This window comes from Spermophilus citellus (genome assembly GCF_964194105.1).
Source record: "Spermophilus citellus genome assembly, chromosome: 7".
Classification (NCBI taxonomy): Eukaryota; Metazoa; Chordata; class Mammalia; order Rodentia; family Sciuridae; genus Spermophilus; species Spermophilus citellus.
In genome coordinates this window covers 65683349-65700029 of record NC_138188.1, presented here as the reverse complement: position 1 = coordinate 65700029, position 16681 = coordinate 65683349, and the positions used below count along the sequence as shown (strand labels likewise).

General features: G+C 33.1%; 1 protein-coding gene across 1 annotated transcript in view; it reads right to left on the bottom strand.

Moving 5' to 3' along the window:
• Positions 1 to 16681, bottom strand: part of PRKCI (protein kinase C iota) — a 69978-nt gene that overhangs the window by 30490 nt on the left and 22807 nt on the right. Inside the window, exons 3-8 of the mRNA XM_081301034.1 lie at positions 12644 to 12733; positions 11665 to 11715; positions 8366 to 8451; positions 5559 to 5699; positions 2446 to 2500; positions 1314 to 1372 (exon numbers count right to left, since the gene is read on the bottom strand). Coding sequence (XP_081157160.1) covers positions 1314 to 1372; positions 2446 to 2500; positions 5559 to 5699; positions 8366 to 8451; positions 11665 to 11715; positions 12644 to 12733 — 482 coding nt within the window. The remainder of the gene's footprint in view (positions 1 to 1313; positions 1373 to 2445; positions 2501 to 5558; positions 5700 to 8365; positions 8452 to 11664; positions 11716 to 12643; positions 12734 to 16681) is intronic.

The following is a 16681-nucleotide window of genomic DNA, read 5'->3' as shown; positions in this document are numbered from 1 at the left end:
AGCAAGTGCTCTACCACTGAGTTCCCACCCCAGATCTTTTTTCCCCCATTTTTTTTTATTGGTGCATTATAGTTATACATTTATTATTACATATTTGTACATGCACACAATATAATAATATAATTTGGCCAATATCATTCTCCACAAGCACTTTCTTAAAAATTTTATTTTAAGGCAGGGTCTCACTAAAAGTTGCCCAAGTTGGCCAGAAACTTGTAATCCTTCTGACTCCCGTATCCTAAGTAGTTGGATTTTGGGCATGAGGAATCCTGTCATTCAGCACAGTTGTTTTTTTCAAAAGGTAACCAAGAGAAGAGCAAAATATAATACGCCTATCATACACTAAAAAGAAAAGGAGAAAGGAGGAGGAAGTGTGAACTAAATTTTTTATGTCCAGAAATACATAAACTGCAAAAACCAAAAAACAGAGATATAAATATTCAACGGGGAAACACACACACACACACACACACACACACACACACACACACACAAAAGATATGGCTAAAAAGTGGTTACTCTAAGAAGTCAAACTTAGAAGGGGTGAGCCACAATAATGATGCACTACACACTTTAAAAAAAAAATAAATGGTTACCATTTTAAATATTTTCTGTGTGCAGCGGAACACGCCTATAATCCCATTGGCTCAGGAGGCTGAGGCAGGAGGATCTCAAGCTTAAAGCCAGCTTCAGCATTTTAGCAAGGCCCTAAGCAACTTAATGAGACCCTGTCTCTAAATAAAATCAAACAAACAAAAAAGGGGTAGGGATATGGCTCAGTGTTTGAGTGTCCGTAGCACAAAAAAACCCAAAAAAATTTAAATTAGGAATTTGTTCTGTTTTAAAAACTGATAAAATGCTTAATTAGTAGAAAACAATAGTGGCAGTTAAGATATTTTAATTGTATTTAAAATAAGCAATTAGTTGACAAACTGAAAGAATCAATAATTCTAATATTACCAAGTATTCTAAATACCATACATTGTGATTTTTAGATTATTTTAAAATGAAAATGTTTCCCAAACTATTTCCTAATTTAAATTAATTACCAAATTAAATCAGAATAAAATTCTCAAATTATTAAAAACCATTTGTCTTTTATCACTATCATCTAATACCTAAGCCAATGTATCATATTTCTAAACTGTTGTATCTTATTAAAAAGCTACTGAGGGGATGGGGATATAGCTCAGTTGGTAGAGTGCTTGCTTTGCATGCATAAGGCCCTGGGTTCAATCCCCAACACTGCAAAAAAAAAAAAAAAAAAAAAAAAAAAGCTACTGAAATAGTGTATTTATAACAAGTTATCTTACCTCCTTTTCCTCACCAACTTGGTCCAAACTCTCATGACTTGAAGGATTATACGGAATTACTAAAAATCCAAACCCAAGAATTAAAAAGAAGAAACACAATTAAAGTACTTTAACATAAATAATTCTTTTGATGATTATGAGTTTGCACTTTTTTTTGAGTTTTTTTCTTCTGAGTAAGTTTTTATCATTTAAATCTGAATACTTGTCCTACTAATAGCATGTTATATATAAACTTAAGAGTCAAATCCTAATCTTTAGGTAGAGAGAGAAAGCACCAACTTGGTAGCCAAGTATTGCTCTAATAAATATTTTTTAAACAATTCTCTTTTTTTTACAAATTAATCAAGCAATTCCTTGTATATGGCTAACTCAAAAACCCTATTTAAATCTTTCAGTATGACTGAAGCACAGCAATCGAGAGCCTATGATTTTCACTTCTTACTTTTTTCACACTTCAAAAATGTCACTTTCTAAAGTAAAGAAATGATAATGCTGGGCTTTTATTCCTTAAAGCAACTGGGGAAAAACGCCCTACATTTCATAGCTTCAGGAGCAAGAGACTGCATTGTCTTTCCAGAAAAACTCCTATCTTCCTTTTTCATGTTTTTTTTTTTTTTTAATTGAGTTAAGAGCAGATCATGCTGCTGTATCCCATTTAATTGCTCTCCAAATTTCCCAGATCTGTGCTTAAGGTTTTGTTTCTATTTAACATTTTTACTCACAGCATAGTTTTAGATTTCCTATAACTGCATTTCTATCTTCTACATAATATCTACTTCTGCTAATAAGGCTTGGAATAAAAATAGGTCACCTGAATACAGTCAATATGGCCCACAAAATCCGCTTTAAATTTTTTCATTGTGAAAAACAAACTAGGTTTGATGAATGTAAAAGAGTCTCAAAAAGAAATGCATCTGAATTAGAAAAATAAGTTATTTCTTAGAGTTTACACAAATATCTAAAATATTTATGTAAACTATATGGTTAAATAAATATTATGACTAAACTTACCACCACAAAATAAGCTTATTTCCTATTGCTAGAGAAGAATATTAATGCTTTTGAGCTTGGGTAGAAGTCTTCAAATACTACCTTGTTTATGAAAAATAGTTCATGTGAGCCTCATTCTTACCTGTCTGTGGATGGTCTGAATGCATGGAGGACTGGTCCATTGGCATCACTGGTTCCTATAAACATTTCCAAAGACACACTTAGTGGATTCTTTTTAAATTCCAATATTCCTATAAATTAAGAAACAACTTTTTTTTTTCAATGAGGAATATTAAAATTTAAATTTGAAAGAATAAACCTTAGGTGACAGTTGTTATTATATCTAGTAGTGTTTTATGAAACCCTATAACATTCTTGTGAATTAGATAACATTAGTCACATTTTACAAAAAAAGAAACAAAACTAATTCAGACCACTGATTGGAAATTAAACTCCTATGCACTCTGATTTGTTTCTCTTCACATTATCTTTTTCTTTCTTGAATTCCACTTTAAGTCTTTGGCAAGATATTTCTAGAATATGAGTTCTTTGTTGAGGTCCAGAGTAGTTTTCAAGATATTTATAAACTCTTTAAAATTATGTTTTATTTTATAGGTTTCCCATTTTTCTGAACATTCTTAAAGGTGTCAGTGGCCCAAAAAAGGAAAAGAAATACCTTCTAGAAACTGACTTAACCAACAACCATCTGCAAATAATCTCAGGAACAATGTTAATTCAAACCAAAGTTGTTGGGGCTGGGGATGTGGCTCAAGCGGTAGCACGCTTGCCTGGCATGCGTGCGGCCCGGGTTTGATCCTCAGCACCACATACCAACAAAGATGTTGTGTCCGCCGAGAACTAAAAAATAAATATTAAAAAATTCTCTCTCTCTCTCTCTCTCTCTCTCCCTCTCTCTGTCTCTCACTCTTTCTTTAAAAAAAAAAAAAACCAAAGTTGTTACTAATTTGTTAATCTTATATTCAAATTTAATGCAGGAAGAAGTAAACTTGAGGAAGAACATTAGATACACAATTATAATTTTAAAACTACTTAATGACAGGCTTTGAAGGGTATGGATTTTTGAAGAAATTCAATCTCTATCTTAAAGTATCAATAACACTATCCCTCTTTCTTCTACATGTATGAACACACAAGTCTTTCTATCACCTAGGAATACTCAGGAATATCATTAGGAACCAGGAAAATTATGTTTATAATTTGTAGCCTTCTGATTTTCCTTAAAATTGGATTCTCCCCCCCTTAACTTTAAACCCATTCCTAAAATTCTATGAACTCACTCCATAATTCCAATACTGAAGAGCTAACAGTAATATCCTACTTTCAATAAATGTCCAAAGAAGGCCAATAAATAAACATGATATAATCACTGTAGAGGACAATTTAGAAAGAAGCATCCTATTCCTTTTAAAAATGCATTTCTTTTAACCTAGTAATTCTGTTGCTGGATCTTTAAGGAAATAAGATTTATTTATCATGCAGTTCATCATGATTTTCTTTATAAACAACCCTAATGGTTCAACCCCAGGAAAGTAAGTTATAATCAACCACAGGTTAAATAAATTATAGTAGAGACATGTAACAAATTACTATGCTAAGAATGATGAGACTAGCTATAAACACACATAGAAAGATGACCAGATTATATTGTTCAGTGACAAAAATGGGTTAAAAAATAGGATGCATATGATCTCACTTTTGTTAAAAGGTATGTAAAAGAGACACTCAATACACATGCCTTCTGTTGGATAAATACTAGTCTTCTACAATAAAATTATAAGGAAAAAAAGGACAGGGGATGAACTAGTAAATTTAAAAATATCTAAGAGATATGAATCAATTACAATTTAATCCTGATTCCTAATGAAAAGAAAAACCAAAATTATGACACTAATGGAACAACTGAAATTTTGAGCATTATCTGGATGGATATTTGAAATAAGAAATTTGTTTTTTCTAGTTAGATATTTTTAAAAAGCCTCTTTTAGAAGTATATACTGAAATAAGTTTCAAAATAACACTGGGCAAGGAAAAGTTTAGTGGGGGGAAATAGATGAAAATAAAGTTGATCATTAAGTGTTAACTGTTAAGGCTGGGGGACTGCTCCATCCACCCACCATTGTACGGTTTCACCTATGCTTATATGTTTACATATTTTTCATATATAAATTGAAAATGCTTATATAAATAAATTTGCATAAGAAAATTTTTAGAAATATATAGCTCAAAAGACAATTACCTTTAGATGGCAGAATTTATGAGAATATTTTTAAAAATTTTTATTTTTAGTTGTAGATGGACATAATATGTGGTTCAGGGATCGAACCCAGTGCCTCACGCATGCTAGGCAAGTGCTGTACCACTGAGCCACAACCCTGGCCTATGAGAATTTTTTTCTTTTTTGTTCAAAACATAACAAAGCTCATGATATATCATCTTTCATACATTTGACTCAATTGGGTTATGAACTCCCATTTTTACCCCAAATACAAATTGCAGAATCACATCGGTTACACACTCACATTTTTACCTAATGGCATATAAGTGACTGTTGTATTCTGCTACCTTTCCTATCCCCTACTCCTATGAGAATTTTTAACTAATTTTTCCTGTATTCATCTGCATTCTCTATTTTTTCTAAGTGTGCCTTAATTACATAGGTAAAATATGAAGAGAAAAATCAAAATTTTAAATGCTTTTTTCCCCAGTAATCCCACACTTTAAATAGCAAATGTGATACTCCTAACTCTTTTGCTTAAGCATAGAATAATGGGAGCTATAAAGTAAAGAATTTAAAGAAGAGAAAAAAGTCTCTTAAATAGTTCTTCCTATATCTTAACCAGAGAATCAGAGAACTTTATAGGTCAAAAAGAAGAAAACTACATCCTACAAATAAATATTATCATAAGTATTTCAAAAAGTTACAAAGTTCACAATATATCAAGTGGAATGTAAAGTGTTCCTACCCACACTAACAATTTTTTGAGATGTTCTTTAACATCTCCCTATTTTTTAAAAATATTTTTTTAGTTGCAGATGGACACACTATCTTTATTTTATTTACTTATTTTTATTTAGTGCTGAGGATCAAACCTAGTGCCTCACACATGCTAGGCAAGCGCTCTACTACTGAGTTACAACCCTAGCCCAAAATCTTGTTAACCTTGTTTTAATAGTGTTATCAAGCATACTATATTAAAAAAAAAAAAAAAAAAAAAAAAGACAACTGTGTCTTACCGGTGGCAAAGAATGTCGCCCACATTCAATTGTGACTAGCTTGTGGCACTTCTTATGAACCAAGAGTTTGCAGTTGATGCACTTATATCCTTGGCGTCCAAGTCCCCATATTCGGTCTGTGCAGATGGCACAATGAGCACGCTGCCAAAAATATTTTATTAACAAACAAAAAAAGGTTATAATCATTTCCAAGAGTTTGCTCATAAAAGAATGAAAGTGGTTTTTTTCTTCAACTCAATTCCCTTCATCGTGGTGTTAATTGTCAGCACATGAAAAAACAAAACAAACTTTCCTTACATATAATTTTTCAAAAGCTATGAAGTTCAGTGAAAGAGAAACAGGAAAGGGAGCTTGTTTTAAGGAGATAGTGACATGTGCAATCATGTTGCTGTTTGTTATTAAGGTCAAAAAATTTTCATAATTAAGTCATAATAATGAAAGTAGAAAAAATGAATTAACTTGAAAAACATAAAACTTTTCATACTGTCAAGGGTCAAATTAAAGTCCTGTTTTGGCCTCATATTTTACAATTCTCCAGCCTTAACCTGAGTGGCTGGGATTATATGTATGAGCCACCACACAGGGCCAAAGCCCTGCTTCCCCACTCTACCACTGGGGACTGTACCCAGGGGTGCTCTACCACTGAGATGCATCCCCAGATTGATCAATCCATCTGTCTATAAATCTATCTACATACATATCTATCTATATTTTGAGACAGGGTCTTGCTAAATTGCTGAGGCCAGCCTCAAACTTCCCATCATCCTGCTTCAGCCTCCCTAGTTGTTGAGTTATAGGCATGCACCACTATGGCTCACAGCCTTGTGTACTTGAACAGCAATACCTGAAGTGACTTTTCATTTGTTAGACATTTTTAATATCAGTGCTATTGGGATCCCAGGTAGCTGTTTCTATTTTCATGAATTTCTAATTTCATGAATTTTAATGAATTTAGGACATAACATTAATTTCAGAATAGAAATTAAGTCCATAAATTTGTATTTACAAAAAATTTAAAACTATGGTCTTCTGGGCTGAGGTTGTAGCTCAGTGGTAGAGTGCTTGCCTAGCATGTGCGAGGCACTGGGTTTGATTCTTGGCACCACATATACAATAAATGAATAAAATAAGGTCCATAAGCATCTAAAAAATATTAAAAACAAACAAACAAACATGGTCTTCTGGAGACAGCCTGCCTGCTTTCAAACCTTGACTCTACCATTTACTAGCTGTGTCATCTTGGGCAAGTTATTTAACTGCCCTACATTTCATTTTCCTCATCTACAAAATTAAATTATATACTAGTTATCTCATAGGGTTGTTGTAAGGATTAAATGAATATACATAAAAGCACTGGAAAAATTGCCTGATATAATTCAAAATATACCCTACTGTCATATATATCTAAAAAGAACAAATTTTAAAAATGAATAAAAAAAGAAAGTCATCATACCACAGTAATATATGCAGACCCATTTTTATAGCAGCACAACTCACAATAGCCAAACTATGGAACCAGCCTAGGTGTCCATTAATGGATAAATGAGTAAAGAAAACGTGATACACATACACACACACACACACACACACACACACACACACACACGAGTTCTATTCAGCCACAAAGTAAAATGAAATTATGTCATTTATAGGAAAACAAATGGAACTAGAGACCATTATGTTAAGTGAAATAAGTAAACTCAAGGTAAAGGGATATATGTTTTCTCTCATATGTGGAAGCTAGAGAGGAAAAGGGGAAAAAAAAGGTAGAGGTGGATCTCATGAAAATCCAAGGAAGATCAGTACAGGAAAGGGACTAAGGGGTGAGAGGTAGGGAGAAAAGGGCAAGTGCTGGGGATTGATATTGATTAAATTATATTGTTATATAGTATGCATGTATAAATGTGTAACAACAAATCCCATCATTATGTGCAACCATAATTCACCAATAAAAAATGTGGGGAACAATAATATTTTTAAAACCTGCTTGATATAGTATAAAAGCTAGATAAGCATTTGCTATTTATTTTCTAAACAATGAAACTTAAATTACAACATTAAATGGTTTGCAAAACAAACCTTGCTAATTTTCTGAACTGTCTTGAATTACATTTTGTTTTGTTTGGATTATATTTTAAAATGCAAATTTCTTATAGCTAGGGTAACCACATAATTAATAAACTAATTTGGAGCATTAAAAAAAATTTATTATTTGTTGATGAACCTTTATTTATTTATATGTGGTGCTGAGAATCAAACCCAGTGCCTCACACATGCTAGGCAAGCATTTACCACTGAGCCACAATACCAGCCCAACTTGGAGCATTTTTAAGAGTGAAAGGAGCTAGGTGTGTAGCTCAATAGTAGAGTACCTAGCATGTCAAAGCCCTGGGTTGAACCTTCAACACTGAAAAAGAAAAAAAAAGTACAAAAGGATATGCTATTAAAAATACAGGTATACTACCCCAGTTAAACTGGGAATGTAAGGCTCTGCTACTTTTTCAAAAGTGACTAAAAGATTTAGGAACAAAATAACTAACTTTCATAGGGGGTCAAAAAATAAATAAAAAGGGGCTGGAGATGTGGCTCAAGCGGTAGCGCGCTTGCCTGGCATGCGTGCGGCCCGGGTTCGATCCTCAGCACCACATACAAACAAAGATGTTGTGTCCGCCAAAACTAAAAAATAAATATTAAAAATTCTCTCTCACTCTCCTCTCTCACTCTCTCTTTAAAATAAAATAAAATAAAATAAAATAAATAAATAAAAAGATGTCTCAAATTACCAACATCCAACAAACTAAATTTACCCTGTTGAAACGTTTGGCTTGAAAAGTGTGGCCATTTGCACAATAAAGCTTTCTCCAGCGACGGGCACCTCTGCGGTAGATGGATTCTGAAGAGGTTAAAAGTTAAGAAAAGAAAAAAAGAACAAGTATGAAAAGAAGTAATTTTATAATTAAGTTTGTGATTTTTTTTCATGATATTTACTACAGGAAAAAAATATATACTGATAAAAACCATTAACTGAAAAAGTAAAACATGTTCTTCAAAACTAAATGAAAATAAAGACCAGGTAGTATAAATGTTGCAATTATTACTATTGCTTTTTTTTTTTTAAATGTACCCCAAGGTTGTTTTTTTTTTTTTTTTTTTTTTGGTAGAGGGAATGAACTCAAGGGTACTTAACCACTGAACCACCTCCACAGCCCTTTTTGTTTTTTGAGACAGGGTCCTGCTAAACTGCTTAAGGCCTCGCTAAATTGCTGAGGCTGGCATTGAACCTGTGATCCTCTTCCCTAGGCTTCCAGAGTTGCTGGGACTACAGATATCTGCCACTGCACCCAACCCAAACGTTTTTATTTTAAAAAAACTTTAAGCCCACAGAAAGCTGAAACACAAAACCTGCACTCTGTAGCTTTACCAATTATTAATGTTATGTCACCTTTGCTTTCCTCTCTATAAAAAATATAATTTATTTTCTTCCCTCAAACATTTGGAAGTCCAGATGCAGACATCATAAAGCTTAAATACCCTTAACTAACTACTCACTGCCTGAGATTAAGGTCATTCTCATAACCACAGTATCTTTCCTATGTCTTAGACATTAACATTAATTCAATATCACCCAATATAGAGTTCATATACAAAAATTTCCTAATTGCTCCAAAAGTGTCTTTTAAAACTCTTTTTCTATCTAGGCTCTAATCAAGAGTCAGGCATCTCATTTTTTTTTCTTAATCCCTTATTATAAAACATTCATTCTGTCTTATATATTTTAGTTTTTTCATGTTTTTTTTTTTTGAAGTTTTAGTTGTCTTATGTTTTATATTCCGGGTTTGTCTATTTCCTCATGGGTCAGTATTAAATACTTTTGGCCAAAAAATAACATACAGATGATGTGTATTTCTTATGGCAGTACATCAAGAGGCACACAAATGTTAGAATATAGCCTCCCACTACAGATAAAATTTAGTCACTGCTAAATGTAGCGACTGCAGATCTCTTCACTGTAAAGGTACATTTTGCTTTGTGAAAAGGTGAAAGATTTACACAAAGAGAAACCAGAATACACAGTATTTTACCTAAGCAATTTGATATTTTGTAACCACAAGAGTATCTTCTTCCCCAACAGTTTTATGTCAATGCTTTTCTTAAACACACTTAGAGAAAAAGGTTCCACAAGTTGTCCAGTCCAGGCCACCTTAATTTTGGTTAAGACTATCATATATATTGTCTATTAGTCATTAGTCATAACATTTCATCTCTATAGCTAATACTAGGGAAAGATTAATTAAGTTTCTAAATTCTTTATTATTATTATTTTTATTTGGTACTGGGGACTGAACCCAGGGACACTTAACCACTAAGTAATATCCCTAACCCTTTTTATTCTTTATTTTCAGACAGATCTCACTAAGTTTGCTCATAGTTTCGCTAAGTTGCTAAGGCTGGCTTTGAACTTATGATCCTCCTGTCTCAGTTTCCCGAGCCACTGGGTCTAAATTCATATTTTAAAGCAAATGTAGCATTGAGTTCACTATTTCACATTAAAATAGAAAAGACCAGTTGTAATACTCTGAATTAGAAATCTTCAGATAGAATAACCTTAAATACAGATGCATTTGCTTTAATTATATTGTGAGCAGTAGCCAAAGCAGAACAGTTCTGTTAATAATATTTTAACCTGAAAGAACATTCCATTTCAGAAGTTTTTTTGAACTACCTTGACATACCTTAAGCATTTTAATGTTGCCTGAGAATTCAAAGGGCCAAGAGACCTCATCAGTTTTCCTCCATGCCCTAGTTTAGTAATATATATTTTACTGGTGGAGAGGTGATGTAAAAATCTCCACTAGTAAATGTAAAGATGGAAAATAAGCATGAACTATAATAAAAGCTGGGAAATTATATTTTATCTGGGAAGCATGCTACAGATTTATGATAGACTTGGATGAGGATGGGACTCTGGAATCAGGAAGAACTTCTACAATGGCAAGTATTTTGAAATTCTGGCTTTGGACAAAGAAATCCAGTTGGGTGAAGGTAGCTTATGTGGCTTTAATCTTTCTGCACCTGGAACCCTAGAGAAATATTTCTAGTTAAATCCAAATGTGCATTTTTAACAACTGCCTCAAGGTTCCACCTATTTTTTTTTTATTTCCCCATCCTCCTCCTCCTCTTCTTTTAATTAATATTTTTTTAGTTGCCAATGGATTTTTTACTTTATTTGTTTATTTATATTTGGTGCTAAGGATCAAACTCAGAGCCTCACATATGCCGGGAAAGTGCTCTACCATTGAGCCACAACCCCAGTCACCCCATCTTCTTATATAGTACATGGATCCCATTTAACCCCACATATTAACACCCCAAATTTTTCAATTTTCCCCTTTTACTATGGAGTATGAAGTCACAGAATTAGAACTTCAGACCTTGAAATTTCACTTAATTCAAAGTAAAACATTCACTGCTATTTTTCTTCTGAAGTCATAGATATGTACAGAAAGCAGAAACCATAAATGAAAATGAGCTAATATCCATAATTAATGCATTATACCATATACCAAAGAGTAGTAACTTACAGTAAAATTAGTTTGCATATGTAAATTATGTCAGAACAAACAATAGTTGATTTCTTCATTTTATCTTATTTGGAGGTGAAGAGTCATGTCACTTACTTACTATCATATGGTATAATAAAAATAAAACAAATGTGTGCTTGTTATATATATGTATATATTTACACAGAGGCACAGAGGTAAAGCGATCAGAGAAAATATAAATAACTGGTAAATCTGTGCAAAGGATATATGGTATTCTTGTTTTCATAGATTTGAAAATTTCCAAAATTAAAAAACATGAAGCCACATGACTTAAAATTTAACTTAGTTTTCCTTTTATATGTACAACAGACAAGTATGTGAGTTGTAATTAATTATCTGAATTTCATCTGGCAAAAGAAGAACACAGTCACTAATATATTCTAAATTGGACTGAAAAAATGGAAAAGAAATCAAATTAATTAAAAGTTCTATTTATGACTTCTTTGGACTTGTGCCATCACATAAATAACTCTTTTCAATGTAAAAAGTACACAAACACTTACTATCTTCTCCTGGACAAGGCATCCCAGGACGTTCTGGCACACAAGGGAATACTGAAAGAAAAGAAAATTAATTAACAGCATATTTAAAGCATATGAATTATATAAAATTACTAAGGTTGTATAAAAGAAGTTTTTATAAAAGCAAATATGTCTATTAACAAGACATTAGAAACTCAAATTACTAAATCCAATCTCTCATTACTAATTATTCTTTTTGTCCTTAAAGAAATTAACTAGTACTTCCTTAAATCCTTGTTATAGTGATAACTTTGCTACCATGAAGAATTAAGTTATAAAAATATATACAAATATGAAACAAAATACCAGAGTTATTTTTAAAGATGTCAAGTAAATTTAGAAATAAAGTAATACTAGAAACAGTACCAAAAATTCAAAAATATAAGTTCATATTAGGAGCTATAAGTTTATAAAAATACTAAATCAGACCATTTCTATTATGAGGTAGAATAAAAAGCAATAGTATATTTATGAACTTATCAGCTACTATAGTCTGTGATGTACTAAAGGACACAAGTTTATTTAATAAGAGCATGGAATACAGTAAGTGTTCAATTTCTAATATTACATATTTTTAAAAGCTAAAATAAGCTAATTTCTTTAAGCATTTGTTATAATTTTATACTAGAAAAAGATGAGCAAAATAATAAATGACTTCTAAAGGTCTACTAGGATCTCAACAACCTATCTTAAGACTGCTGTGAAGACCCTGGAAGGTCATATTTTAACATCCAAGAAGGCATATACAGGTAACAAATTTCCCAAGACAAAAGAAGCAGATTGATTTTACTTTCTCTACCATTTGAGAAACTACTGAAAAAAGACAATTACATATGAATAAGGCACAGAGATTAAGAAAATTATATTAGGATTGTGTTTTAAAAATGATCAATAATAAAGGGTCATTTCTTTAAAAAAAAAAAATAGCTCCAGGAAGAGTATGAAATGATTACTATTTTACCATGAATCAAGAGTTCTGAATCCTTATTTAGCTCATAAAGCCTAAAGGCTTCTTCTAACTCCAACTGAGATGATACTGTACACGGGTCTCCTAAAAAATAAGAAATAAAGCTCAATTTTTAAAAATCTCCAAATGTGATGATTAGTAAACAAATTCCATAATATAATATTTTGGGAAATATATGATAAAGACAGAGCTTTTGCTATTTATTTAGACAATTCTATTCTCTGAAGTAGGTGACATAACTTCCATTTCCATTTGTACAAAATATTACATAAGGCTCACAAAGACAACATTTTATACATATAAGCCATTTTGTTCTTAATATTCAAAATGCACCAAACAAAATTTGACCATATTTCAAACTGTCACTGCAGTATGATTAATGGAAATGGTCCAGAGCAAGCTGTTACCTGCTACTTTACCAGAAGTGAAAGTAGTTCCATTACCACAATATGGTTAGAGGTCTCCATGGAATCATTTTGTCAATTTTTCTTTCATAACTAAAGTACTCTAGACTTAAGAAAAGCCCCACTTGAGCTGCTTTTAAATATAAATGCACAGTTTTAGTAAACACTGAAATGGAGAAAGGAAGGAACATGTCCCTTAGCCAACTGGTAATCAAGAGGTGGCACATTTTCATGGGCAATGACATTCCTTAATAGAGGAGTCATTAGAAGGAATTTTGAGGCCTGCACTGTGCCATTCTTCTGCTCATTCCTGTGTTAAACTAAACCTCACTATGCACTAGATGCCATCTGCCATCAACCACATCCCAAACTCAGTCATTCTTGACAGAGAACTCTGCCTACTACTTGAGAGAAAAATTAAGAAATGAACTCATTTCCTTTCCAGCTGTCTGGAAGAAAAGAGTGCCTGTGTACTTTTCTCCAATTTGGTCACTAAATCCCTACTTCCTTTCATCTTCTCTGAACATTATTTTATTAATCCTTCTTAGTTAACTATATTCATTTTTTATTCCTCATAGTATCTACCTAACACAGTCTGCACTGAGTAGGTATTCAATAAACTGATGAATAATGGAAAGCCCAAACTACCTTTTTTTTTTTTTTTTTGCAGTAGTAGGTATTGAACCCAGGAGCTCGTACAAGCTAGGCAAAAGCTCTACCCTATTTACATTCCTATCCCTTATTAATTTTAAAAAAATTTGGAACTGATGAGTGAACCCAGGGACACATTACCATTGAGTTATATTCCCAGAATATTTTATTTTGAGACAGTCTTATTAAGTTGCCCTGGCTGGCCTCCAACTTGTGATCCTCCTTCCTCAGTTTCCAAACAGATGGGATTAAGGACTTGCACCACTAAGTGGCTACTTCAGTGTTTTTGTTGTTGTTGTTTTAAATAAATCGGATAACAAATTAGCATTCTAGTCTAGGAAAGTTTACAAAAGTTGTTTCACTCATTTACAAAGATTCACTTCTTCAGTTATACAAATTTCTTCCATTTTGTCACATTAAATTAAAGTCAATACACCCAGGTGGTGCATTCCTATAATCCCAGCTACTTGGTAAGCTCAGGCAGAAGGAACACAAGTTCAAGGCTAACCTTGGTAATTCAGTGAGAACCTGTCTCAAAATGAAATTTTAAAAAGGCTAAGGATGTAACTCAGTGGTAGAATACTTGCCTAACATGCATGAGGACTTGAGTTCAACCCTATTACTATGCCAAAGAAAGAGAGAGAGAGGGTGGGGGGGGGAGAGAGAAAGTAAGTAAGTCAGTAATTACATTTCATTTTACACATAGGTTAAAAAACAACTTCTGGGGGCTGGGGATGTGGCTCAAGCGGTAGCGTGCTCGCCTGGCATGCGTGCGGCCCAGGTTCAATCCTCTGCACCACATACAAACAAAGATGTTGTGTCCGCTGAAAACTAGAAAAATAAAAAAAAAAACAAAAACAAAAAAAAGCAAAAAAAAAAAAAACCAACTTCTGGGGCTGGAGCTATAGCTCAGTGGCAGAGCACTTGCCTTGCATGTGTGAGGCACTGGGTTCGATCCCTAGCATCATATACAAATGAACAAATAAAATAAAGGCATGCTGCCTATCTACAACTACCAAAATAAACAAACAACTTCTGTGTCTACAGAATTATATTTAACTACAAAACAAAGTTAAACAGAGAAGCAGCAGATGAAAGAATAACAGAAGTCTCACATTTTAATAAGCATACAAAGTATCCTTCCAGTTAGAAAAATAAGCCAGTAGACTAAATTCACTCAGTTGTGATCAAACTTGGGATCAAAGTTACACAGCTCAGGGGTAGAGCACTTGCCTAGCATGTGCATGTGAAGAAGGCCCTGGGTTCAATCCCTAGAACTTCCAAAAAAAGGATACATGGGAGTTGGGGTTGTAGCTCAGTGGTGGAACACTTGCCTCACAAGTATAAGCCACTGGATTTGATCCTTAGCACCACATAAAAATAAAATAAATAAAGGCATTGTGTCCATCTATAACTAAAAATATATATATAACAAATTATATGAAATAAAAATTAAAAACAGATACATGGGCACATGACAGGCTGGGAGTATAGCTCTGTGGCTGAGCACATGCCTAGAGGACCTGGGTTTGATCCCCAGCACAGCAAATAAGATAAAATAAAATAGTATGGAGGGGGGCTGGGGTTGTGGCTCAACGGTAGGGTGCTCGCCTAGCATGTGCAAGGTCCTGAGTTTGATCCTCAGCACCACATAAAAAATAAATAAATGAAATAAAGATATTAAAAATAATTTTTTTAAAAAATAGTATTATGGGACGGGGGAGGGGAGACTGATGTTTACAAAATGACAATTCCTTCAAAAATGTTTACTTAATTAGTCAAGACAGTTCTTTCACATCAAAACAAATCAGTAAAACTGGTTTTAAGTAACAGGTCAAAAGGTGATTGCCTTAAATCTGTTGAGAGAGATGAAGTGAGCTTATGATCTTCATGTACTCCAACATAATACACCACAATTAAATGTTTAGTTTCAAGAATGATGTTTTTTATGTTACAGAAATCAAATTATAGTACTGTCAACTGCAATTGTGAAAAAATAATTATTACTATTGCCTCTGTGTGCCTAAAATTAAGAAAAAACTGGTATCAGAATTTAAAGATCGCATACAGAAAATTTAACTTTTAATGTAAGCAAGGCAAAGGCTACAGTTCCATAATCTCACCCAGAAATTAGAACACACAATAGCTATTTGAGGAGAGAGAACTATGAATTGTATTATAAGAAGACTATTTCAAAGAATTAATTTAATTCACCTCATAAATCTGTAAATTAAAATACTAGCTTAAGAAAATATCAGAATGAACAGCAACTTCCAATGCTTAAGTCTACAATAGCTGAAGTAAAACCAAATTTGGGGAAGGTTGCTACTAGCCTTTTGTACAAATTGCAAATATTTTTTGAACACACTATTATTAAGTACTGCTATAGACCCTGGCGTTCCATGGTGAACAAAGCAGGTAAGATTTCTGCTCTCATGGAGTCTATATTCTACTATCAATTTAAAAAAAAAATGGGGGGGGGGCGGGCAAGGTGGTAACATACAGCCTGTAATTCCAGCAGCTCCAGAGGCTGAGACAGGAGGATTGAGTTCAATGCCAGCCTCAGCAATGGTGAGGCATTAATCAACTCAATAACACCCTGTCTTTAAATAAAATACAAAATTGGGCTGGGATGTTCTCAATGGTTGAGTGCCCCTGAGTTCAATCACTGGTACCCAACCCCCCCAAAAAAGTGGAGGTGGGGGGCAAATAAAAAAACAGGGTAAGAAGAAACAGGTATGAATGAGAATAAGGCTCCTTGAAGGACATAATATAACTAAGACTCAAATGACAAAGATCAGCCATGTGACAATATAGGAAAGAACCTTCCAGGCAAAGACAACATAAAGAACAAAGGTATTATAAAAATATTTAATGGATTATCTCTAAACCAAGTTCTTTTAATACAAAGAATTACTCAGTGACTCCAACTGAGTTACAGTTTGAACACTTTGACTGAAAAAAACAAACAAACAAC